The sequence below is a fragment of the Rhinocladiella mackenziei genome (genome assembly GCF_000835555.1).
Source record: "Rhinocladiella mackenziei CBS 650.93 unplaced genomic scaffold supercont1.5, whole genome shotgun sequence".
NCBI lineage: Eukaryota > Fungi > Ascomycota > Eurotiomycetes > Chaetothyriales > Herpotrichiellaceae > Rhinocladiella > Rhinocladiella mackenziei.
In genome coordinates this window covers 603,675-629,331 of record NW_013550600.1, presented here as the reverse complement: position 1 = coordinate 629,331, position 25,657 = coordinate 603,675, and the positions used below count along the sequence as shown (strand labels likewise).

At 51.2% G+C, this 25,657-nt stretch overlaps 8 protein-coding genes across 8 annotated transcripts; 4 read left to right on the top strand and 4 right to left on the bottom strand.

The window, feature by feature from the left end:
* Nucleotides 1-607: 607 nt before the first annotated feature.
* Z518_06703 (uncharacterized protein) lies at nucleotides 608-2,490 on the bottom strand (the record flags this gene model as incomplete). Its single annotated transcript, XM_013414834.1, has 2 exons — nucleotides 608-1,617; nucleotides 1,668-2,490. 2 exons carry the CDS (start codon nucleotides 2,488-2,490, stop codon nucleotides 608-610), a joined length of 1,833 nt encoding a protein of 610 aa, XP_013270288.1.
* Nucleotides 2,491-8,357: 5,867 nt separating this feature from the next.
* On the top strand, nucleotides 8,358-11,039 carry Z518_06702 (uncharacterized protein; the record flags this gene model as incomplete). The annotated part of the gene is made up of 1 exon (XM_013414833.1): nucleotides 8,358-11,039. One exon carries the CDS (start codon nucleotides 8,358-8,360, stop codon nucleotides 11,037-11,039), a length of 2,682 nt encoding a protein of 893 aa, XP_013270287.1.
* A 1,133-nt stretch (nucleotides 11,040-12,172) lies between these two features.
* Nucleotides 12,173-14,272, top strand: Z518_06701 (uncharacterized protein; the record flags this gene model as incomplete). The annotated part of the gene is made up of 4 exons (XM_013414832.1): nucleotides 12,173-12,281; nucleotides 12,346-12,468; nucleotides 12,554-13,350; nucleotides 13,409-14,272. 4 exons carry the CDS (start codon nucleotides 12,173-12,175, stop codon nucleotides 14,270-14,272), a joined length of 1,893 nt encoding a protein of 630 aa, XP_013270286.1.
* A 198-nt stretch (nucleotides 14,273-14,470) lies between these two features.
* On the bottom strand, nucleotides 14,471-15,893 carry Z518_06700 (uncharacterized protein; the record flags this gene model as incomplete). The annotated part of the gene is made up of 2 exons (XM_013414831.1): nucleotides 14,471-15,355; nucleotides 15,420-15,893. The coding sequence occupies 2 exons, from the start codon at nucleotides 15,891-15,893 to the stop codon at nucleotides 14,471-14,473; spliced, it is 1,359 nt and encodes a 452-aa protein (XP_013270285.1).
* An 896-nt stretch (nucleotides 15,894-16,789) lies between these two features.
* Z518_06699 (uncharacterized protein) lies at nucleotides 16,790-18,538 on the top strand (the record flags this gene model as incomplete). Its single annotated transcript, XM_013414830.1, has 2 exons — nucleotides 16,790-17,328; nucleotides 17,389-18,538. 2 exons carry the CDS (start codon nucleotides 16,790-16,792, stop codon nucleotides 18,536-18,538), a joined length of 1,689 nt encoding a protein of 562 aa, XP_013270284.1.
* An 825-nt stretch (nucleotides 18,539-19,363) lies between these two features.
* On the top strand, nucleotides 19,364-20,410 carry Z518_06698 (uncharacterized protein; the record flags this gene model as incomplete). Its single annotated transcript, XM_013414829.1, has 1 exon — nucleotides 19,364-20,410. One exon carries the CDS (start codon nucleotides 19,364-19,366, stop codon nucleotides 20,408-20,410), a length of 1,047 nt encoding a protein of 348 aa, XP_013270283.1.
* A 956-nt stretch (nucleotides 20,411-21,366) lies between these two features.
* On the bottom strand, nucleotides 21,367-21,912 carry Z518_06697 (uncharacterized protein; the record flags this gene model as incomplete). The annotated part of the gene is made up of 1 exon (XM_013414828.1): nucleotides 21,367-21,912. One exon carries the CDS (start codon nucleotides 21,910-21,912, stop codon nucleotides 21,367-21,369), a length of 546 nt encoding a protein of 181 aa, XP_013270282.1.
* Nucleotides 21,913-22,977: 1,065 nt separating this feature from the next.
* Nucleotides 22,978-24,528, bottom strand: Z518_06696 (26S protease regulatory subunit 6A; the record flags this gene model as incomplete). Its single annotated transcript, XM_013414827.1, has 4 exons — nucleotides 22,978-23,072; nucleotides 23,131-23,679; nucleotides 23,732-24,147; nucleotides 24,203-24,528. The coding sequence occupies 4 exons, from the start codon at nucleotides 24,526-24,528 to the stop codon at nucleotides 22,978-22,980; spliced, it is 1,386 nt and encodes a 461-aa protein (XP_013270281.1).
* Between the last annotated feature and the right edge of the window lie 1,129 nt (nucleotides 24,529-25,657).

Sequence of the window (25,657 nt, the reverse complement as noted above, 5' to 3'; positions counted from 1 at the left end):
CTCCCCCAACGGTGAGCTTGATAGGGAAGCAGCCAGTCACAATGAGGTTTCTATCGCGCCCCACAATGAAGCCTCGGTCCTTTATCGTCAATCTCCGTTCTTCAGCCCGAAGCTCACACCTTCCCTGTTTTGGAAATCGCTAAACACCCTGGATACCACGTACCACGGTCGGCATTTCATTCCTCAGGCTTCATCACACAACAACCACCTTGAAACACATACCATTTCCCTTTTGGCACGGACACTTGGCCTTGTGATGATGACCAACGACATCCTGTAGAGAGAAACTGGAAGGGTTTGGTGATGAGTCACTCTTATTCTACTTTGCTCGACAGCTTTCCAGTCGTGAAACGTGAACCACCTCATGCAGTCGCAAAGCCCCGTCCATCACGAGCGTTATGAATATAGCACAATCCAAAAAGCAATTGCTCAGCCCACTGGGTATCTCATTTCTCGTCAACAGTCCTGTAGCTCCAGCGAAATTCATTCCAGTGCATTTCCTGTCTCATACCCAAACGCCTTGCTGACTGACTTGACCTGACATGACATGCATAGCATTGCTCTCTTTTTTGATACTCCCAGCTCCATGCAAAAATGCCTTTCCAGATTACACAATGGTGCGTCGAATGACAAACACTCCCACTTCTATGCCCACATTCCCTGCGCTTTCTCGACTTTGTCGAATTCCTTCCACCACTTCGCGTGCCAACATGCCTGGAGTGACCTCGACATGGCCAGTTCTCGATGGCATACGGCCACCAGCCTTGTGATAGTCCACTAAATGTTGTCGTAGTCGGGGTTGTTCCTGTTCGATATACCAATCTCTCCACAGAGCACGGTCAAGGCTGACTTCTGCCGTTTCGGCATGAACAATCTCATATCGATTGGGAATGCCGCGTGACGGCGCTCTTTGAGCCAGGGCCTCGCACATGGCTGCGATCAGTTCCCGCGTTTCCTCAAAAGTCTTCATATTCGCCACCGCGGCCATCCGACCGAGTTGCATGGCCACGTCGGTGTAGAGCCCGTTCAAAAGGATGAATTGGCGCAGAAACGGCTCGATGACAGGGCCAATGTATTTGTTCGCAAAAGCCACGCCTCCCACTTTGGTGGGATAGATAAGTAATAAGGACCCGTTGTTGGAGGACAGTTCGAGCAGTCGGTCGGCGAGATACGATCGCCTGCTCAGTGTGAAAAAGTCGGTCACTTCCTGACCCGTCGTCGGTGGAATGTACCGCTCAAGGATAGAGATTTGGATGCTGCTGGGTGCCGCGATGATGTTGGTGGGTCTCGGGCCAATGTTGGCGGATGATGGTGATTGGGAGTGATATGCCGGCACGACCGCCGCATGAGTGAAGATGGTTTGATCCTGAAAATAGTCATCGCTCGAGTAGCTTGCATTAGGAGTCGCCGGAGGAGAAGCCGGAACTTCGTCCATGCTGATTACTTGAGAGACAGCGTGTGTGATGGTGATGTATGGGGGAAATGTGAAACGCCCTTGGACTGCTTCGACCACAATCTCGAAAACAGGCTGGAATTCTGACGATTTGGCCTGGGAAGGCAAGGTTTGGACCACCATCTGAAGCTGTTGCTGGCTCCCTCCATCCTGAACGACCGAACCTACTTGATCATGTCAGTGTGCTCCTTAATTAGGACGGGCCGACTCTTACATAGGTGCAGGCAGGCCCGTCCCAGCCAATTCGAGTGGCTGGGCTCGTCTTGCCCAATGTCGGATCGTTCCGGCATTCGAATCTCTGATGGACGCGAGGTCGAACTCGGGCGAGGCTGGCTATGCGGAGGACTTTGTGCGCGGTCTCGTTCGACGTCGGATTCGGTGTGCACACCTTGATCTGGCTCGGTCTGCAACGGAAGATCCCACTTGAATGGATCCAGATCTTCCGGCGGTGTGAGCGGAGGGACAATTCCACAAGGCCCGTTTAGAGACTGTGCAATCAACCGAGACGGACACGGCCAGGAATGTGATGCCCACGGTCCGAGAGAGTATAATCGAGAGGCAGGAGGAATCGGGATCGGTGGGAGGTTTCCAGAGGGCGATCGATTTGAGGCTTCGAGGCGTCGAATCCGTTGCTCTCGCACAAACCAAGCGGGGACGTTGAAACTTCTAAAGTGAGGAAGTTTCAGGGGCGGCCGTCGCTGGACCAGACAATCTTCACGCTTCATGGTTTTCCCTTCAACGGATCCCAACGATGAAGACCTTCTCCGGATGATGGGTCGGGCAAGTCTTTGCGCGCCCGCGCCCTGCCCGTCACCACTTCGTGATCTTTTCAAGCCCAATCCTGCAAACACAGATCTTGAACTATCCATCAAACCATGTTCGATCTTTTCCACCACTTCAATGACTCCGCGCGTATCTTCACGAGACCGTCCCTCTGTGGGGGAGGTCAAAGAGGCCTCCTGGACGTGGAGAGCAACCGGAAGATTTTGGGGAACTGCGAGCACTTCGTCGTCCTGCGACAGAGGCTGAGAGGTCATTGGCAAAGACCGAAACGGTATGCTGCCGCTGAAGATGCGCTTCAAAAGATACGAGGTCTCTGAACCCACTGGCAATCAACAACCTTGTTTCCGTTTTGGCGAGGCTGCTCGCAAAAGAAAAATGAACCGAGCCGATTAAATGGATAGCGAAAGACAACGACGGTTTGAAGTGGTCACAGAGATCAAGGGCCAACTGTCAAGCAGCTTTTAGGCAAACGAAAAGCTGTGGAGGACCAAAAACAAAGCACGGACAGGGCAAAAAGGTGATCCGACGGGGTTTGTCAGGCAGAAAGACCACCCGGGACGATGTCTGACAGGATCTGAGTGAGGGACACTGGTTGGAGCGTTTGTAAGTGAGTAGTATCCACGCATTTGAGCTCCGGTTACGTGGACAGCTCGATGGACAGAGGACAGTTGGTCTGTGAACTGTGGACAGAAGCCAGCAGAAAGTTCAGGTCGGAGTGGGAGAGGGACGAGGATAGGATTTAGGCACAGACACAGACGTTCGACATGCAGAACATTTTGTGGTGGAGCGACAATCCCTCACCGTGGACAGGTTGGCGTTGAGGAATTGCTAGGAATTGCTGAGCATGGTAGCGACACAGGGCAGCAAATTGGGCGAATGGAGGGCCGCGGGTGGAGGCCGCCCCGTTCTAGACTCCCATGGATCGAAAGACTCACCAGGGGGATGTGGCATTAATTCGCATTGCCGTATCGGCCGTCGGGAATCCCTCTGTTAGTCCTATCTTGTCTAGCAATGGACCAGGGGACCAGGGACTAGGAACATTCGAAAGACCGTGACTATATTTCTACAACAAGCCGCAGACAAGGAGTTGAACTGCGATGAGGATCCTTACCGGTTCGAATGCTGGGAGCACACAAGCTGCGTGTGCGAGAGCTTCGAAGCCCATTCCAGGCTCGCCTGCAGAAAGCAACAATTCACGCATCGGCCATCCATGCACCCAGCCATGGAGCCACTCCTCCCTCGAGCACGGGCTTTCTCAGGTCGGCACCGGACACCCTGTGGCTCAGTCCTGCTGTTAGACTTTGTATGTCTCTAGGCTGAGGCCGGGCGCCACCCTTCTCACATCAGCGCGTCGCTTCGATACGAAACGGTTAGTAGATCCCAAGGTCATGCTCCCAAAAAAGACTGTTGCCTGTTAAATAATATGGGATCGATCGCACCTGATTGATGATAACTGACGCCACTGTGTTCTCAGAGTCGGCATAGCGTCGAGGATACTGGTCATCCTCGTACTGCACGTTAACCATCCCCGTGCAGACTTGATGAGTTTTTCTGAAGGGGAAAGAAAAAAAGAAAAAGGTCGCGTTCGCAAGCCCGGCTGTTCGCCATCCGTCCCCATAAAATCCCCCCACTATGTCAGCTAGTGTGTCTGATATTGAGTTGGGACGAGCCTGGGCACCCGAAAATGGACAGTTGCGTTGCCCCTCGTTTTGGGTTCATTGGAGATCCAGACGCAGCGGCGGCTCAGATTGGCCTGCTTATTGGTGGTTTCGCTGGCGAGGGCTTCGTCAAAGAAGGTCCGAGCGACGCCCAGATTGCTTCATTGCTTTGGGCGCACCGGGCTTACCAGACCAAAGTTGGGGGCTAGTTAAAACTCCGCATCAGAAAAGGTTTTCCCATCAAATATTCTTCTCACCCTGTCGATCACTTTATCCATTCCCCAGTCTTGGTCTTGCCAACCCTCCCACGTTTGTCGTTGTGCAGGACTTTTTTGCGCCTCTACATCTTCCAATGTTGCCGCATCTCGACACATCAATTGTTGAAAACGGGAGAATCGTAGACTGCGATCACTGGCAGCTGAGCATTAGCCCATAGGCCTGGATGCCAACAATCATGGCGGGCCATACACCATTCAATGCGGAACATATCGCCATGGCAACAGCACTGATCTTCGGAACCTATCGCCCAAGTTGGAGAGTTACATAAGGAGGAGGATCCCTGAAAGATATCAGGGCAGTGCTAACTTCATCGTCTGAATCGTTGATTTCGTCAGCCTCTCAAACATACCCCGGCTGCTCAAAAAAGGAAGCTATCTGCACAAAGTTGGCAATGGCACGTGTGGCGAGGCATCGTGCCGATTGCTGTACACAAGCAGCATGGCCTTTGTAACAGGCCTGTATTCCAGCTCAATGGGCCATTGCTCACCAGTCGTTCATTCTGTCGCACGGGCCCCTACACTGGTTTGACCTTTTGACGCGCTCGATCCTGTCATGGCGGTGTAAATTTGGAGAAAGGGTCAATGTTTGCTTATATCATGCGACGACAATTCTTTGGAGCACCTCGGCTCTTACGCAAATACCGTTCTGCCGCCGCCTATCCTCAGCCAAGCACACCTCGAGGGTGCATTTGTTCCAGAACAGGTGGTCGCATCGGCGGACTTGGTTTATTACTGCTAGGTCTCTACCGAGAACACTATGTTCAGTTGAGCTCTGAGGCTGCAGAGCGAAGGGGCTCGATCTCTGTCGAAGTTCAAACAGAACAATACTGCACCTTTGTGTGCTTCCACGTAACGATTCTGGTTGATTATTGCTCTCAGCAACAGTAGAGACTACCGCTAATTTGCAAAGACCTAGTGACAATCTCATCCACCATTGAATGTGATGCGACCGCCTTTCCACCCCGTACTCGGTATGTGGCCGTCGCGGACGCGAAGAGCTTCAATCACTCGTTTGCTTCGTCGGGGACCATGGCCGTCCACGTCCATATGTTCGAAGCCCAAGACGAATCGACATGCCCGGTGCCAGGAAAAAGCAGAATATCCGATTGACTTCCCTTATTGTCCTCCCAGAAAGTCCATACTCCGCGACCTGGGGCCCAACTGCCGATGGTGTAATTAAAAGTCCTGAAAGGCCCTGGGCCGAGGGGTGCGGGTGCCATCCAGAAGATCTTGGAGTTCATATTATCCATTTGTATAGGGTACAGTACGCATGGTTCGTGCCAGTCACTTTCAATCCGTCAGTCTTGTCAAGATGCGCAAATGGGGTGGAAGGGAACTTTGTACAAATTCTGGCAGATATACACAGAGCGATCCGCCACTGACTCGGTGGATGGTGAAAGGCCCTCGGCTTGATCGGGAACAGGATGGGGCTGGGGTAATGCATTGATATTATGCGGAGCGATGTATAAGAAAAGATTGACCAGGAGCTGAAGTGTCTCCATCTTGAGAGTCGCAGTCAGTGTCATTATGGGCAAAGATCAGGATTTGCACCGAGCGAGAGACCATCTCCAGAGCACAACCGGACATTTGCTCTTAATGGGGAGGAATGCAAGAGAGACTAGGATCGTGATTGTGACACAGACCAAGAAGACCTCGTGCCACCAAAGTTCAACAAGAGTCAATATCGCCATCTCGCTGCCTCTGGGCTACGTCGGGCGGGAGGCTGGCAGGACCATACTCCGGTTCAAAGAATATCAGTGCATTCTCCTCGACTCTGTAAGTCTCAGACCATCATATCAAGAATAATTTCGATGGCCGTGCTGGAGCACAAGACCTGTGGATATCACGTGACCACACCGGTCCTCAGGTAGAACTCCCGATGAGAATGTCGAGGGAGAACGAGCAAAAAGGATCGGATCCATCCGATGGATGCCCCCAGATGCACGGAGGAAGTTTCTGTTTCATGTCCTGCAGCCATGATCCCTACATTTGGCGGCTTACGCTCATCAGGTACGAGTACGGTTCAGTCGAGACGTCCGGGCAGGTTCGGTCTACTGTGTTCGGTTGGGAGGTGAATTCTTCTCAGTTATCATGGATCGACTAATTGTAGGCCCGTATAGTGTAGAAAGTATTGCACGCGTGAGAGCAATTTCTAGTATCTACCCATCAGTTTGTACGGTTCCCACTGCCACCACCCGCTTGTTGGCAGTTTTCTCCATGCTTAGCTCTGACTGGGTGTTTAACCGAATCCATCGGACTCCTGAGACTTTATCCCCCAAGCAAACCGTGACAGGCGCCGCAAGGCAAGCTTCCGAGATACGGGATGAACATTGGCCTCGCTCCCTCGCGGAAGTACGCCTTTAACTTATCCTTTATGCCTCATACAACTCACTCAGTCCGTTGAAGCATGCACGAGGCGTTAGGCGGTACGCCCCACCATCAGCCCACAAGAATTAGTGAATGTTCATTTCTTCTTTCGTCTTAGGTCCTGTTCTCCTGCGACTAGCACACCTACACCCAATAACAAATTGAAGTTACACCGCAGGTTTTTGAGTCGCAGCGGAGTGGATTCCTCGGGGGGCTTTTGACAGGCGTAAAGTGGCGACTTTTTAGAAATTTAGGACAACATTTTCTTTGCTCCACCTTTGCAATCATGTCGACCTTTTGCAGTTCAAAACCTCGCGATCACGTGATACAAAAGCCCCTGTCTGATCTCGGAGGCTAGCAACAAGAACTCCCGCCACAGACCTGTGAGTACTTTCAAGTCGACAGGAGAAACAGGGCCTTATTTCCTTCTGAGAGTCTGCACGGTTCGATATGTTCGCTTGCTCTGATAAGGCTGTCCACTAGCCAGTCAGAGAAAAAGCACCAAAAGGAAGGATAAGGGCACGTGGTGTGGCCTCTGCCCGTCATTAAATTCTGTACATTGTCTTCTTTTCTTTTTCTCTTCCCCTCCCGTTCGATGATTGGCGACCTCGACAGGAGGCACTGTCCCTGACCTTTGAAGCAAACAACATCAGACTGGAGTACTCCGTAAGACACATCTTTCACTGCCTCACTAGCCCCCCCTGTCGCCGCCGCCACCACTATTCGTCACCATCATCCCGCCAAGGTCGCCAACCCGACTTGAGGTCTTGCAGCATGACCCTCATTCACCATCCAGACGACTCCGTACCCCAACCCACCATCCACCACCGTCATCATCAACGTTGTTATCAGGAACTAAAGTATCATCCGTCTAACGGTGCTCACTCCACATCTGAGATCACCCCGAGAGCTCAGGGGCCCTTCTTTTTTTTTTTTTTTTTTTTGGATGGCCGTGTCGCTGATCTGGGGGGAGGGGATTCTGTGTATCGAGAAAAACTTTCGTGTTCATATGCTTCCGATCCGCCTCCCATCTTTGCCATCCCCCCCGGTCTTCCGATATTATCAACACCGATCAAGGACCTTGGCTTGGCCACAGATGCCAGACTTGACAGCAGAGGTCAAATTTACGATGCCTGCCGCTCTCTCAGAGCACGCGAATCCCAGTGCTGTGAAGACCGACTACGAGTAGCCTAGAGCCCCTCCCCAGTTCTAAGGGTAATGCGATTTACAAGCTCAGTCTTGACGTTGCTTGCCCCTGTTTGGTCGAGATAAGAGGTCTGTCCGTCTTACTGTTTTTTTTCCCCCATTATCTCGCCTCTGCCCGGTGACCCGCCTCGCACCCCCACTCCGAGTCTACCACTATCACACGCACAATGCACACTCTCGCCTCGTTCTTGGTCGATCTCTGTTTCTCCTTGGTCTGTACCGACTCTTCGCCTTGCGCTTCTTAATCAGGCGGCCTGCCGGTTAGGATTGAGCGAAATAAGAAGACACAGGGGGGAGGGCTTTCCTCCATCCTTCGTTTCGGTCCCGAAAGTATCACTAGGCTCTGTTCTATGTTCCCAGACGCGAAGCAGTTCACCACTAAAATTGATCTGGAGCAGTCATGCTTTCCCCGAGTTCCTGCTAAATATGACTTCCTGCCCACTTTCCACGTGTTTGTTTTGTAGCCTTCCTTCCTCCACCGGCTGCTCTTCGATGATCCGGCAGCCATGGGCAATATCTCAGTGACTCCTCCCAACCAAAATCCAATAACATCTGCTCTGCTCTTCAGGATCCCACTGGGCGACATCTGAGCGGTTGATCGACCGGTCAGTCATGTCGCCGACCTCTCCTCCCTGGTGGACGGATGAGCGCGTTGATGAGACCGTCACCTCCGCCTATGTGCATTCCCATCTCCGGCCCAATGAACAAGAACTACTGCAGCGCCCTTTATATTTCGGTGGCGACCTGACCGATGACACCTATCTGGACTGGATATTGACCCGAGCCAAACGATTCTTCCTCATCCTTGTTGCGACGGGAGTCCCCGACCAGATATTCGGCATTGTCGATGACTCTTATGACGACGAAGACTTGCCCATCGTCGAGCATGCCGTCCCCGATCTTCGTCTGTCCTATGAACCCGACCGCGCTCTCGACAAACGGTTCTATAAGAACCAGTTCCGGTTCCTCACTCGTGTTGTTGGCGAAGGCGAGCACATCCGCTATGCGGATGAAGAAACAATCCCCATCACTCCTCTCAGTCTGAAATCGGTGGTCCTATCTCTGGGTCAGGAAGGGACCGATAGAGTCCGCCTTCCGGTGGACCCTCTCAAGGTGTTTCTTCGCCGCCGCATTGTCATTGCCCCGCCCTTGACTGAAGAAGAGATCCTGTCCGAAATCGCGGCCAGCAGAAGACTATGTCATCAGCACGTGGCGTCTGTCTTCGGGTCTTATCTACATCAAGGCACGTTCCACGTGCTCTCTCTACCCGCCGCCGAATGGAGTCTCAAGACGTTCCTCACTGACACGCCCAAATCTTTTAACAATCTACCCAAGACCGAACGTCGTCAAATTCTTATCAATTGGCCTCATTGCTTGGCCAATGCCCTCTCATGGCTTCACTCCAATGGCGAGTTCCACGGAGCCATTCGACCATCCAATATTCATGTCGATGATTGTTTTCACATTTCCCTAGGATTGTTGGATGGAGATGGTCTGTTTCATGATACCGCTAAGCCGGATGATATCGAGGCCTATCAGTACGGTCCTCCCGAGAGATGGAAGAGGGCCGTTACAGTCCAAAGTACGGGATCCGCTACTGTGGCCCTTCCGTCTGGCGGCCGGTCTACGCGGAGACTCGCCGGATCCGAAAGATGGAATGCTTCAGACGGCCAAAACAGCGTGCGGAGCCGATCAGATTCACCGGCGACCACTTACACATTCCAACCAACATCTAGAGGTAATTACGCCAGATTGCGATTAAGTGCCGCGATGGGCCCGGATGCTCCCTCTACGCCTACTGTCCCAGGACACAATATGTGGACACCGCCGGCAGACAATAAGTCGATTGCGACTCAGGATACTGCCCGGAATATCTATGAACCCATGGTGCCTGGAAGAGCTCCTTCGATCATGTCTTTCAACGGCAAGAAGAGTGGTTCAACATTCGGCAGTCAAATCTTTGTCTCGTCGCCAGAAGGACGAAGTGCGGTGGTTCAAACCTGGCAATCGGTTGAACAGGATATGTTTGCGTCCGACATGTTCTCCCTTGGCGCCGTGATCTTGGACATTCTGAATATCCTCTGTAAACGCAGCTACGGCTCATTTTCGCGGCACCGAGCCGCCAAAAATCGAATGGCCGGTCGAGGAGGTGGTCTAGCAGATGCGAGTTTTCATGCCAATCTGGGCCAGGTGTTTGCCTGGGCTCATTCTCTACACCAAGAGGCCGAAAAGAAGATGAAGAAGGACGAGAGTCAGGTCTATCATGCTGTTGGCCCGGTGGTTCAGCTGGCATTACAGTGTCTCTCGAGAGACCCTGCAGCTCGTTTGACCAGTGAGCAACTGGAAAAGAGACTGGGCGGGTACATTTGCCGCTTCGCCAACATCCCCCATCTGCATTGTGCACCAGAAAAAAGCACCGGAAACAAGGAGGGGAGTGCCAGTATTCCCGTTCGCCCCAATAATTCCTCCGCGCGCGTGATGAGAGACAACAAATTTTCAGATCGACTACGTCAACCTTCTCCGAATCCACATACCTTAGCGACGGAGCGGCGACAACGGCAGGAACATCCCATTCTTCCGGAAGCTCAAATATTCCAGTCACCCCTCAGCCACACCCCTCCCAGCATCAACACGACCCCCGGCACCACCTCTGCCAGTTCTCTCACGTCCTTCAACTTCGATGGGCTCTCCGATACCGTGGTTGCGGAAAGTCCACGATCTCGTGAACCGTCTCGTCGTCGGCCCAGTCGCCGAAAGGAACCTCAAATTCCCCACCACGAGGTGCCTTGGTCAGATGAGGAAGACATTCCGAAGAAAGCAGCTTGGAATCTGCGGCATAACAATGACAGTCAGGTGGACCCCCGACTGTCCTTCGGGGAGTCGGTCGATACGGGAGCCTTTACCTATCTAAATTACAGCACCAGCGCATCCTCCGAAGAGGGAGTCAAGTATTTCCCTCGGCCCCCTTCTGACCCTCCGTCCCAGGCGCCGACACGAGAATTGCCTCCGATACCACCCATCCCAGCCAACACCCGATCGGTAAAACCCAAACATCAGGTCCCGCCGGTCAAGACACAGCGCAATGACCTTGCCATGCTCAGTCAATTGTCCAGCGCTGCCACAGGAGGACATCCCATTCGAGTGGACAGTCTTCCCAAGACATTGGACCATGACCGTGACGATTATCACGATATCATCCGACACACGAGGCGTCCACATACAGCCAAAGCTGCTTCTCGAAGTCGATCAAGGCAAGGTCATGACCGTCCGTTTGTGCTTCGGCCAGCGGCATAAGCCATGGCTTTGAGGAATAGCCCACAAGAAGCAAAATCAGTCCAACCAAGGGCCAGGCCTTCTAATTACGGTGACAGACATATAGTTAAGATAAGCCCCCGCGGTTAGCGAAGGGCGCTATGTGTGCCCTTTTCTTTATGTTTCTGATTTTACGAGAGGATGAACAACCGGCACATTTCTTTTGGAGGGAATCACTTCAAAACGTTACGATCAAGGGAATATGAATTTCAGGACGACACAAGTCAGCTACCCAATCATACCTCATAACTTGTATTATATCTTGCTTACCATCCTACTATCAATTGATAGTAGAATCTCATACTTGACCATGGAGCAAGCCATCAAATCACAATTTCCTTGCACCCTAGAAACTACCTCAACCAAAAAGCCGGTCGTCTGGCAGATCGCACACAGTGGGAGATGGCGGCATTTCGAATTGAATGTCCACTTTGAGAAGGTCATTTGCCCCCTGAATGACGATAACATGGTGGCGGGGCCCCCTCGGCAAGGCTTAATGCAACGAAAAGCATAGGGTATTGCAGACACGAAAGGGGTTACTAACAGGAACTAGTTTAGTGGGGTGTGCGACCGTCCGGAAAGGATCGTCCACTCATGATTGGAGTAAATGGTAACTAGACGGGGTTTGTTTCGCTTAATTGATAAGAGAAAAAAAAAAAACAACCCAGCGAAAGCCGGGGATGGAACTAATTGCGTAGCCACGTGGAAACCCTGGAGTTGCTTTTTCTTGATGGATGAGCCAGGATGCCCCCGTTGCTCGCTTCTCGTGTTCAAATTAGAGGTGGCCAAAAGCGAGAGATCTATCGAACTTTGTGGACCCGCCATGATGATGACCTAAGCTGCATTCTACGGTGGAGAAATCGCAGCTTGACGCAGGTTCAGCTCGACGTTGAATACTTCGCCGTAATTCGCAAACCTCTATCATCGAGATTTGTTCGGTAGATAACAAACTTCAGCGCCGCCGCCCTTCATCTGGTCTTGACCTTTATCAGCCTGCCTAGATCGGCCTAGATGCTCATGCCCCTCCAAACTCCGTGTCGCGTGCCCGGAGGAAGTATGAAGGCGGGCTTTGGCCCGAGGTCCTGACCACCATTACGATACATCCTGAGTGAACCATGCCAGTGGGGAAAAAGAGGACTCGCGAGCAAAAACCTAAGACCAAAACTTTTACAGGGTGGGAACGTCGATTTCCTCCGGATAAACGATCTGAAGCTGACCCCTTGGGTATTGCTTCGCAGATGTTGGACTTGCCGAGCGCGAAAGGTCAAATGCGACACCACTCGACCAGGGTGCAGTCGCTGCCAAAAGGCCGGTTTGCCATGCGAAGGCTACGATGTGAAATTGTACTGGATCACCGATGAAGATACCGTAGCACCCTCGGCCATCAAACGGCACGCAGTATCTTTGGAAGGTAGGCGGACTCCAAGGACCAACATCCACTCCTAGACCTTCTTTCCCTGCTCTCATCGAGACTTGTACTAATTACTCATCCTTAGGATCCAGGGCATGGTCCTTCCCACTCGGCGACATTGATCAACAACTTGCAGATATCGATGCTTGCGGCGAAGGTCGTTCGGGAGAATTACCCATCTCAACCGGGCCGTTTGGTGTGTTCTATGCTCGAGAGCCAGTCTTGAGAGCCCATGACGCTGCAACACTGGACAATGACGAGTCGACTCCTTCCACAGAGACAATCGTCCAAGAATACCACCCTTCGGAGAGTGACAACTATTCTAAGGACGATGTATTAGATCCAGATACGCCGACAACAATCAGTTCTCCAGCCAAATCAAATTGGCTGCTCCAACAGATTTCGTCAACAAGGGAAGCTTCTCCATGCGTGTATGAGCTTCACTCGGGTATATTCCATGATCCCATCATCGATCAACTTATGGAGAACTACGTCCGCAACGTCGCCAATGTCCTTCCACCACTCCCACACCCGGAGAATCCGTATTCGTCGATATATGTTCCGAGAGCCATGGCAGGCGCTTCCAATCTCATATTGGGCCTCAACTGCGCCGCCTCTGAAATGCCGTCGAGCAATGTGGCCATTTTTTATGCTCTTCTGGCCACCTCCGCATTCCATTTGCGCGGGTCCGGTATGAAGAGGGTTTCCGGCTTTGACGTCGTTGCCCGACGGTTTCGAGCAAAAGCATTCGCCTCTTTACAAAAAGCATTACAAGAACCGTACGAGATGGATGAGCGTCAAGCCTTGTACAGTCCATCGACGCCGTCCACCTCGCATTGTGAAGCCGTTATCTCTGCGATGCTCACGTTGATCACCATGGATGTAAGTGGGATGAGCTCCAAATGGATCGTGATGGTCCCCGCTAACACAACTTAACAAGGTCATGGAAGGGTCGATGAGTGAGTATTGGATTCATCTTGACGGGGTCGATCGGGTCGCAAGACAATTACGAACTGAAGCACAGGAATCACCCATCATAGAGCGCCTGATCACAATCTCGTCCTTTCTCTCGACAGTGGCGAATACGACCTCGATGGATCTGCCTTCAATACCATGGCCGGACAACAATGTCGCTACTCCGGGCCTGCGTTATCCAAAATCCGGCGTCGGACATGGCCTGGAATTTACTTATGGCATCACTCCGACTCTCGCAAATCTCATGCAACGGATCGTGGCTCTTTCCCAACACATCTCTTACTATGTTTCCAACTCCACGGCGTTTCCTCCGTCGTTGGTCTCAGCTTGTCTCCATCTTTCAGACAACCTTTCACGCTGGTCGATCGATGCCGAACCACTCTCACACCTCTTTTCCGATACCGACACCGATGTCACCGCTTTATTGGCCAAAAACCACATTTTGGCTTTCGCTCACGGTCTGAGAGTGTACTATCACACACGCATTCTGTCGTGCACGCCCTCCGACATGGCACTTTACCTCGATCGTGTCGCCAATTATCTCATCGACATTGAAGAAATCAAAACGAGGGCGGGTTATGATTCTAACATTGCCGCGACCATCACATGGCCTGGTTTCATTGCTTCCTGTGAAGCGAAACGCGGTCCTCAACGAGATGTGTGGTATCGGTGGTGGAACGGAATGTTGAAATATCGCATTGGCAATATTGCCCAGCTGTGGAATGTTGTCCAGGAGGCTTGGGCCTTGAGAGATGAGGAGGGTGTGACTGAAGTCCCTGCTTGGATGCCTGTGCTCCGACGCAGTGGCAAGCGAATTCTTGCTGTTTGAGACAGGACACACCGCAGGTTGAGAATCCCGAAAGTTGAATTTTTGTTCCTTCAGTCAACCAGCCACGACACCCGTCCTGAATTCAGGCCCTGGCATTAACCATCTCAGAAGGCCCCTCGGGCTGCATGCCCAACACCGCGACTTGTCGATCTGGGGCGTGGATTCGGCAGATGGGCCGATGGACTCACCAAGAGAAATTCAACGGGTATCGAGAGTCTCTCCAGGGGTCACTTTTGCTGATAGTCGTTTGAGGACCTTGCCTAACCTCCGAATTCCTTCCACGAGCAAATCCTCGTCCTCATAGGCAAAGCAAATGCGCAAAGCATGCTTGATGGGCACACTCTCTGCATCTCCCCAGACCTCAAAGTTTTCGCCGCTGCCAACGACAATATTTTCTTCTTGTTCTGCTTGCTGGGCGAAGGATGTGGCATTGATGTCATCGGGAAGATGGACATAAATGTAATACCCTCCCTGAACGGCCGATAGAATCATTTCCCCGCTCTGATTTTTACCGGAAAGATGTTTCATTGCGTCCAGGACACCTCCATGCGGGAGAAGATATTCTTTGACCGCCTCAAGAGCGATCTCGGATCGACGGCGATAGGTCGGAATGAGACGGTCGTTGAGATACATCACTAGTGCACCAGTTCGGAGTGTCTCAGCAATCACAGATGCGGTGAACTGGCTCGGAGATCCACCACTTCGTGTGGAGCCGCATTGGGATAATCCCTCGGCGAACCAAGCGGTTGATTCGGTCCAGCCGGTGCGCAAACCAGGACCCAAGATCTTGGAAAATGAACCGTTGCTCACAACATTGCCAAATGGCGACGACACGCCGCCGTCGAGAGTGTGGTCAACATCCACGAGGCGTGGTAAAACGGCCTTTCCAAGTTTTTTGGGATCCCAATGTAACAGGTCATAGACGTCGTCGGTGATGATCAGACAATGGTATCGTCGAGCCAGACGGACGAGTTGTTCTCGGCGGCGAAGCGTCATGGTTTTTCCCGACGGGTTCGAAAAGGTGGGCACACAGTACAGAATATTTTGGTAGAGCTTTTGGTTGGGGAAGGGTCGTTTTATTGGCTGGGAGTCCCGGTATCAGCGATCATTGTCCGATACGGCTAGAGGACTCCAGGTCAGTACTTACGCAGCGATCCAGCCATCCATTCTCCAGCTCGTCACACGAAAGCATGTGTTCGAGCCGTTCAAGATTAATGCCCTCCTCATCCTCAGGGACGGCCCTCAACCGACCAGCAAAGCCATTATCCTCGAATATGCGACAGGCCAGAAAATATGTGGGCGCGACCATGTATACGTTCTTTGTGTATGAGGGGTCGGAGAAGACTTGAAGGATACATGCGAGGCTCTGACTGGCACCACCGGTAATGGTCAGGCGAGAAGGATTGGTCCACGATGACGAGTAGAAATCGGACAGAAATTCGGAGAGAGTTTCAAGAAGGGACGAAGGGCCTGGGTCCGCACCGTAAATAAGGGCCGGGATGGAAAGGCTGGACTCGGAGAGGAGTGTGTGAGATGCAGTCTGTAGGAGGGAAGTGGGATAGAGGCGGTCAGATGGCCATCCTTTGAAGAGGTCGATTTGTGCCGAGGAGGATGCCGCCATATTTGATGGGCATAGGACAGAAGAGACAATGTTGAATCAGATAGTCAAAGGAAGAGGAAGGAAAGGTGTCAGATAATGAATGATATACTCCCTAGATGGCGAGGTCAGTGTAAGGCTGGCTGTTTTGAAAAAGTAAGTGCCTTAAAGCAAACATTCTCCTGCAACTCCTACAAAGGTTTCATCGAACCTGTCCTAGCCACTTGACCATGCGTGAAATCTCAGGCAAAATGAAATGAAAATTGCGTGGTTAAAATCATGGCCAGTTAACGTCAACGTGCGCGGAGCGAAGAACCTGAGCAGCAGTCAGCGAGACACCGGAGCTCGCTGACAACTTCTGCGCCACGATGCGGCAAATGGGGGGTTCGAGATAAGAGCCGTTAAAATTTTCCACTCCGCCCGATGAATTAGTGGTTTGCCAAGCCCTTAGCGTTCCCCGGAGGCAACCTCGAGCTGCAACGACAACTCAAAATGAGGGAAAACCTGTATTCATCTTTCTCCCAAAGCGTCTTACCTTCTTTTTGCTAAGAATGATCGCTGTCACTCTGCCCTCGTCCCTTGTCGGCAATGGCTGGTTATTGATCGAAGACTTTTCCCGGGGCACGACCAAGCGCAGACTTTGTTCCTGGGTTATCTACTGGGTACAGGCGTGAGAATAGGTAACAGCGATCCCCCTCCCTGGTTTGGTTATGGAGATGTCCGAGGTAGGCGTGCTTGACTTGGTGTTCATTCTATCGTTGATATGGATGACTTCCATTTCTTCTCTTGTCCCGACCGGCGTCGTGGTTGTATATATATATTCTCTTTGACTTCCTCTCCTCGTTTATCCAAGCAGACTCCCCAACTCCCTTCCTCTCACCCATAAATACAGACTTTTTATTTCCAAACCCCGTGTCATCATGGGCAACGACCTTGAGATCAAACAGGCTCAAGACGGAGAACCCATCTCCGAAACACCATCGCACAACGGTGATCTCTACGAACGGCGTCTCTCCCAAGCCGAATGGGCTCAATATGGCCAAACCAAACGAGGTCTCACGCCCCGCCACGTACAATTGATGGCCATCGGAGGATCCATCGGGACGGGCCTCTTCGTTGGAATCGGCGGCAGTCTTTCCCGCGCTGGTCCCCTGTCACTTCTCCTGGGTTACCTGTTCTGGGGCATCTTGTTTGTTTGGCCATGTAACTTGTGCGTCGCCGAAATGTGCGCCTGGTTGCCCGTGCGCGGGACCATTTTCGAACTCGCCGGTCGTTATATCGATCCTGCGTTGGGCTTTGCCATGGGTTGGACTTATTTCTTCGCCGGCGCCATGTTGGTCTGCACCGAATATTCTGCCGTGGCCACCGTCATGCAATACTGGACGACCGATGTGAATCCCGCCGTCTGGATCACGATGTGCCTCGTGGTTTGTTTGGTCTTGAACCTCGTTGCTGTTAGGTGAGTTTTCTCTCTCCAATGCGGCCTCCTTCCCGACAATACTAATGGAGTACATAACAGATGGTACGGTGAATCGGAATTCCTCATGGCCTCGACCAAAATCTTGCTTCTGATCGGCTTGATCCTGCTCACGTTCATCACCATGGTCGGAGGCAATCCCCAACATGACGCCTATGGTTTCCGCTACTGGAAGAATGGTCTTGCCATGCATCCCTACTACAGTGACGGCGCCACTGGTCGATTTCTCGGTTGGTGGAGCGTCGTCCGGTACGCGGCCTTCACCGTTGCCGGACCCGATCTCATCTCTCTGGCCGCTGGAGAGATCCAAAACCCTCGCCGAACCATTCCTCGGGTGGCCAAGCTGGTTTTCTACCGCCTGGTGGGCTTTAATGTGGTCGGCGTTCTTTGTGTCGGAATCATCTGCTCTTCACGCGACGCTCGACTGCTCGGCGCAATCGAGAATGGCGACGCAGGTGCCGCAGCTTCTCCCTGGGTCATTGGAATTGAAAATCTCGGCATCACCGGTCTTCCTGGATTCATCAATTTTTTGATTCTCCTCTCTGGTTGGTCGTGTGGAAACGCCTATCTCTACTCTTCCAGCCGAACATTGTACTCCCTCGCCCGTGATGGCCAGGCACCCAAGATCTTCATGAAATGCACCAAATCCGGTATTCCGATCTACTCAGTCATTGCCGTCAGTTTGATCTCTTGCATCACCTACCTAGTCGCCTCCGACTCAGCTGTCACGGTGTTCTTCTGGTTCGTCTCCCTGACGACCATTGCCCTCATCCTCACATATACGGGCATGTTGTGGACGTTCATTGGCTGGTACCGCGCCGTGAGGGCTCAGGGACTCGATCGCAATACTCTACCCTATCAAGCCCCTTTTGCGCCGTACAGCGCCTGGTTCGCCATTGGAGTTGGGTGTTTGGTCATGCTTTTTATTGGTTTCGACGTCTTTGTGCCGTGGAGCACCGAGGGTTTCGTGACCTCGTACTTTGGTCTAGCCTTTGGCGTCGTCATGTTTGTGTTCTGGAAAGTCGTCAAGAAAACGCGCTGGACTGACCCAAAGACCTGCGATATTTACAGTGGCAAGGCCGAGATCGATCAGGAGTGCAAGCACTGGGAGGAAGGCGGGTTGGAGGAGAATGAGAGACGACGACTGGCACAGATGAATTTCATCCGGAGGACTTGGGAGAGGATGTGGTAGGGCTACTGTTAGAGCTGGCACCCATCTGGCGAGAGTAAAAGATTGGGTCACCTAGGATTTAGATGACGAATTGAACAATCTATCAATCCTTTCTCGTATGATCCTCAGGTAAGCCTACCACTTCATTCCAGCATCGTTGGTAGTTTGATATCTAAATCCCTTTCCGTTTCTCAAGTGGAGAAAATGGGCGGGTTACATAATCTCACCTCACTTTGTCTCTCTGCCTTGTCTCTCTTTCACAGCAGGCTATCGTCACTCCTTATTGCTGGATTGATCCCGTATCGACCAAACTCGGGCGAATTGATGTTTTGCTTCCGACGCAAGACACTCCCAACGCACCGGTATTGACTATCATTGGGCCAGCAAGGTAATAACTCTCGAGTGCCATTGGATTTACGATCAACGTCCATCCACGATCATAACATCATCTTTGAACGGTCATGTGCTTTGATGGATCTTCATGTGCAGGATATTATGCAACGAAATTCAAGGCTCACTACCAGATATTACAGTGTCATCTGCGTCCTGGACTCTACCGTAAACGCAACGCAGCCCTGAATATTTCTCGAGACTTATATCATCTCAAACGAACACCGCTACAATTACGAATTCGAGATTGCAAGACTATTCCATCTTCAGGCGGAGCAACCCTTAAAGTGACACCAACGGAGTCGCATCTCAAAGGTTAGGTTACTCGCAAATAAGCACAAACGAACCGAACAAGCCTAAGCCCATCCTCCCATAACCTCATCCACTGACACCAGCAGAACCAAAACCAAAAAGGCTTTCCCTCCCCATCTCTCCCTATCAACCCAGATTTCCAAAATGGTGTCCTTCGAAGACATAATACTCAACAACGAGTCTCTCTCCAGCGCTGGCTCTGGCCCAATTGCAGCTTTAGCAGGCTGTACCAACGGCATCGGACTCGCCACGCTGCACGCCCTACTCAAACACACGACTAAACCGGTCCTCTACCTTATAGGCCGAGACTCGTCGCGCTTGTCGTCCATAGTCTCCGAAGCGTCCAAACTCAACGCCTCTGCTGCTCTCATACCCATTGTCGCCGACGACTTGACGTTGGTTTCCTCCGCACAGCGCGCTGCAGAAGAAATCCTCTCCCACAAACCGCCGCGTCTCGACCTCCTGATCGTCTCGCAAGGCTATCTCTCCCTGTCCTCCCAGCCAGATTTCTCCCCCGAAGGGCTCGATCGCATCACTTCGATCCGCTACCACGCACGCATGCGCATGGTCGTAACCCTCTTGCCATTATTACGCAAATCCCCTTCTCCGCGTGTAATCTCCGTGTTAGCGTCGGGGAGAGAAGGCAATCTGGATCTCGACGATTTGTCTATGACGAAGACAACTCCAGGGAAACCGTACAGCGTATTCTACGCCGTCGGTGCAGCGAGTGCGATGACGACGCTATTTCTCGAGCATCTGGCAACACTCCCGGGAAATGACCGGATGGTCTTTATACACATTTTCCCTGGTCCTGTGGCTGATACGGGTCTGCATATCCGCGATGGAAGCTTTATTATCCGCTTGCTGTACGACTGGGTGTTAAAGCCTGTGATGAGAGTAATTGGCTCTTCAGCATCGGAGGCCGGGGAGAGGGTCCTTTTTGCTGCAACAAATGGACGGTTCCGACGCGTCGAACCAGCGCAAAGGGAGAGAATGAAGGGGACTTTGATCCAGGAAGGCACGGATGGAGTGCAGGGCAGTGGTGTGTATGCGGTTCAAGCGGATTCGAGTGTGGTGACGGGCGGAGGGAATAAGGAGCTGAAGAGGCTTAGGGAGATGGGCGCCGCGAGGAAGGTGTGGGAATATACGATGGGGGAGTTTGAGAGGATTGAGACCATGAATACTCAATGAATGAAGAGAGAGGCGCCAAAGAGTGATGGAAAAAGAGAAATCGGTTCGTTTTGGCTAGCATGTCTTCGTACTATAATACAAACCACGTGACTCCGAAATGGCTTGCTCTGATTGGCTGGAAATTTTATGTAGTTCTAGATGCGTTGTGTCTACGATGACAACACCGTATTTCGGAACCTCTAGCATCGGCAATGGTCTCTATAGATTGGTCCAGACTAGGATTCAACGTGCTCGGGGTGAGACAATGTCTCGGCCCCTGAAAGCCTAGAAAGTGGGCGGCAAAGCAAGGGGGTGTCGTAAATATTCTATATAAAAATACACCATGAGATGCTGGTCACAGCGACTCTCAGAGCACTCACAATTTGATCCATTTGACGACGCCAGCAGATCTTCGAAATTCTGCTCAAGCCCCGCCCAGCAAGGAAAATCGGCCCAGCAACACTTGTAGCGTCGCCTAAGACAAGCACGTCGTCGATAGAATGAAGAACAGGTTGGGGAATAATGGTAAAGCTGCGCGTTGTATCTCGTATTCTGGTGTTTGTTCCGTCTCCTGCGCATGAATTGCGCTGACTTTAGTGGTCGAGGAAGAGCCCAAGACCTTATTGGTAGGACATAGAAGGTCAACATGGAGCCTTTCTATTCCTCAAATTCAACCTGAGCAGGTTTCGTCCACAGACGGCATCCGAGGAAACTGTAAAGCCCGACATTCTCCAGGAGTGGAGTGGAGGTGGACTGGAAACTGGATAAATTTCAGGAGTGAAAGATACAAAAGAATACCCGGTTCGGATCAGGGGAAACCTTCAACTTCAACACAGCGGCCCCTATCTCCTCTCGACCTCGCGAGGCGCCTCCAGTTGTCGCCATTGTCCTTCTCAGATGATTTTTGAACGAAGAGATGCAAAGGTTCTTGAGCCAGGGTAAGGAATGAGGAACTTGGACGAATAGTTCGTGCTCGATCACGCCGCGGCGGCCGGGTGAGCAAAGTATGAGTGTTTCAAGAAGTTGCCAGCGCTCATGGTAGAGCTTGAACGGAAAGGCCCGATGCTCATCCAAAGACCTGGAGGAAGTTGTCTCTGACTTCTTCCTTTCGCGTCGTCATTTTCTGCCGCAATCCAAACCTGTTTAGTCCTTGGTGATATGGCATACATCAAACGATTAAATGCATGGTTGTAAAATAGGATGAAACCCATCAAACCCTCAAGATTGGACGTGCTGTGACTGGGGAGGCCAACGTGCCGGAGATAGGCGTCGTATTCGGAGCTTGGGTCGTCATCAGGAAGGTATAAGGAGGTATTAAGATCGGTAATATGTATTGTCTTGACTAGAGCTGCGAGGAGAGATTTTGAACAACGTGTTGATCGAAGTCGGTTGAGACGTGTTGTACGAGACAGTTTCAATTTCTGAAGCTTGATAGGATCATCGTAGCCGACGATCTGTATGTGAGAGTTTTTGGATGCGCTAGTAGAAAGTTTCATATACCAGGTTGTACCAGCGGAGGACATTGGGTTGAAATGAAGATTCCTGAGTGGTTCCAGAACGAGTTCTAGGATTGGGGCTGGCGATTTCTTCCAGTTAATTCTGGTCTTGGGTGTCGACCTCGAAGGCCCCGTGGTACGTCTGGTCGTCCTGGAAGGCATCGAAGAAGGGAGTGATTTCATTCCCGTGGTTGGTGTATCGGTCTCAATATTTATCAGGACATGCGATTGACGGTAAATCAGGTTGCGACATGGTTGTTGGCGAGAATGACTGGTAATGCTGAGGCTGGAAATACATTGAGTAAACTTCCACTGCTCTCGTGAATAGCATATTGCTTGGTTTGGTGGCCCCCACGGGAGGGAGCTTTGAGGCTTTGAAGTCCAATGCAAGTATTCAGATTGTCTCAGACGAGGTATAGAAAGAAAAGTACAGTGGGATGCGCTGAGTGATGAGAATTATTTTAGAGGGCACCATATGTCGACATAGTGGACAATTCTGGTACCACATCACAAGAAAACCAGGCCGCTGAGAGGAAAAGAATTTTTGGATTGACACGAGAGGTCAGCAGTCGTTCTAGACATGTCCAGACGCGCAGAGGCAACGATTCAATGGGCAAGAAAGAAATGTGGAGAGACAAGAAAGTTGGAACTGGTATGGCGTCAATTCCCCACAAGTCAGGCTCGAGATGTTCTCAACCAACCCTCCCGTCCAGCTTGCTATTTTGTACTGCTAGAGCGTGCCTTGTTGTAGTCGGATTTTAGTATTAACAGGTGTCTTTGGGAACAGGTTGTGCCTTAGAGTCGGTACTGGGACGACCAAGGGTCTCTGTAGTGCACTGAATGAACAACCTGGGAAGGAACGAGGGACAAGACTGTGTGAAAATCACAAAAGCCTCATGGCCAATGCAATATATGATTAGCTGTCGATGTGCCGATGATCTATCTTAGAGTACTTGCTCGATTTGCGATTTTGTACATGGCGCTGAGTTTTTGACCCTTTTTCCGAGGAACAATTTGTTGGTATCATGCGTAGAAATTGGCCCTGAAACACGTCAGTTTCTTGGGTGAGTTAAAAAAGAGAGGAAATCATGCTCACGTTTCCTTTTTCTTAGCCGAAACTTCCACCAGAGCAGAAACATAGTCCTCATGTGTGACCTTGTTCTGTCCTTTACGAAGGGCGATCATGCCTAAGAAGGATTGTTAGCAAACTTCAGTGTCATTATGAGATATGGCTGTTGTTCCTACCAGCTTCGACGCACACGGCCTTGAGCATTGCACCTCCAAAATCTTCACTCGATCTGGCCAGTTCACTCCAATTGATGTTGCCCTCATCAATTGTCATCTTTCGTGAATGGATGCGGAGGATCTGGGCGCGAGCCTCTTCATTGGGCAACGGGAATTCAATCTTTCGATCCAGTCGACCTGACCGAAGCAGGGCAGGGTCCAAGACGTCGATTCGGTTCGTAGCGGCTAGAACCTTGATTCTTTCGTCCGAGGCGAATCCGTCCAGCTGATTGAGAAGCTCCAACATGGTTCGTTGAACTTCTCGGTCACCGCTTTTCTCGGAATCGAAACGCTTGGTGCCGACAGCGTCCAGTTCATCAATGAAGATGATTGAAGGAGCCTTCTCCTTGGCCAACGCGAAGCAATCTCGGACCAGTTTGGCACCGTCACCGATGAACATCTGGACAAGCTGGGGACCAGCGAGTTTGAGGAAAGTGGCATTCGTTTGGGCGGCACATGCACGGGCGAGGAGAGTTTTGCCCGTGCCTGGAGGACCATACATCAAAGCGCCTACCAAGCAAGTCAGCAGAATGAACCGGTTGATGAGGGATATCTGGCGCACCCTTGGGAGCCTTGATGCCAATCTTCTTGAATCTCTCAGCCTCCATCATGGGCCAAACGACAGCCTCGACAAGTTCTCCGATCTGCTTGTCGAGACCACCAACATCTGAGTATTTCTCCGTTGGTTTTTCGTCAACCTCCATAGCCTTGACTCTTGAATCATACTCGGCCGGTAACGTATCCAGCACGAGATAGGAATCTTTATTTACACCGATCAGATCACTAGGCTTCAGTTTGTTGTGGTCCACAAGGCCGATGAGCGGTAGGAAAATGGTCTGTCGAGTGCTAGTCTTGATGACGGCTGACTTGCCCACTCTCGTGGCGTCAAGATCGATATTTGCACCCTCCTCTGCCGCCTCCGCTTCGACATCGAGGTCGAGGAGTTCGACGACATTGCCAACGAGGTAAGGCAATTGTCTACCACCATCCACGTTAGCCACAAAGAGTCGGCGCCGATCACAGCCCGACGTACCGGTTGTTCTCAATCTTGTCCAAATTGTCCTTGATTTTATCCTTCATCGTAGTCTCTTCATGCGTCAACCGTTGGTATTCGCTCTTAAGAATCTTCATTTCGTTCTCGAGCAACCGCCGCCGATTGATGATATCTCTGGTACTGGAGTGGAGGATTTCCTCATCGATGTATTCTTCTTCCTCATCCTTCTTCTCGGCCCCAGCATCTTTCATCTCGGTGTCTTTTGATTCGCCATTTGACGGAGGCTTCTTGTCCTTGTCGTCATTGTCCTTCTTTTGCTCCTTCTCATCGCGCTCCATATCATCGAGATCTTCTAAGGTCGACATCTTCGCTAGGGGTTATTGAATGGCGAAGGGGATGGGTGGGAAATTTTTGTGGGTTGAACGATCGAAAGAGTGAGCAATGCAGTTCCCGAGAAAAGAATGGACAAGGCCAATCTGAATAGAATTAGATGGTACGATGTTGGAAAGTGATTACAAAGAAGCAGCTGGGCCCGAAGTTCGATGCGGCGAAACCACGTCCAGGCTTGGCATCGCCTCACCGCGTCACTTATCGCAGCCTGTCTTTGCATACTAACAGCGCTGATTACTTTCAACTTGTTCACCCTTTTTCATTATTTGCGTTTTCAGCCTATCATTTTACACCCTGTCCAGGAATCTTAAATGCAGTCAAATCCGCTGTAATAGTCTATCAGGGTATATCCCATCCGAGAACAAAACTCGGCCGTGAAAAAAAAAAAAAAAAACAGACAGCAGGTCCATAGAGGTGACCGGTAATTGTCCTGTTACTCCTTTGCCAACACCGCCGTTCTAGGTGTTTTGTGTTTCTTGTTTTTTTTGTGGTGCAGTTTTCAACATCCAAAGGGCCTTCTCGGGCCATTTGGATTTCTTGAGCACAACTCAACCTCGTTCACTGGACCGACCGTCTCATTTCACATTGCTAATTACAAGGAGGAAGCACCAAGCTCATCAGCAGTCAAACATCCTCACGCTGCCTCGCCATGCATGCGCTCATGCAAGTTATGCCTTCCGATATGGTGTTGCAACCGAATGAAAGCTCGATAGGCAAGCAGCGAAAATGTGTGTAGCAGAAGAAAATGTTGATAAGAAAACCAATGAAACAAAAAGAAACCCATGCATAACTATCCGGTAACCATCAATCCTGACGCCAATCAATAATAAACTTTCCTTGGGAGCCGGAACTTTTGGGGTGACTTTTCCCTTGGTAGAAAGCTCCTGACACCGCCCTCCCCATCGTGAATGTATGTTGAAAGAAAACTGGTTCTATCATTTAAAAAGTTGCTCGCTGTTTAAATGCCGAAGAACGAAAGACGGGAAAGTTCAATTCGTAAAAAGTCGTTAGATGTGAGCTCAATTATCGAAATTTCAACTCGTCAAGAAACATCCGGAATCGGGTATCGACCTTGATGGGGGTCTGGACCCCTAAATTCGTTAT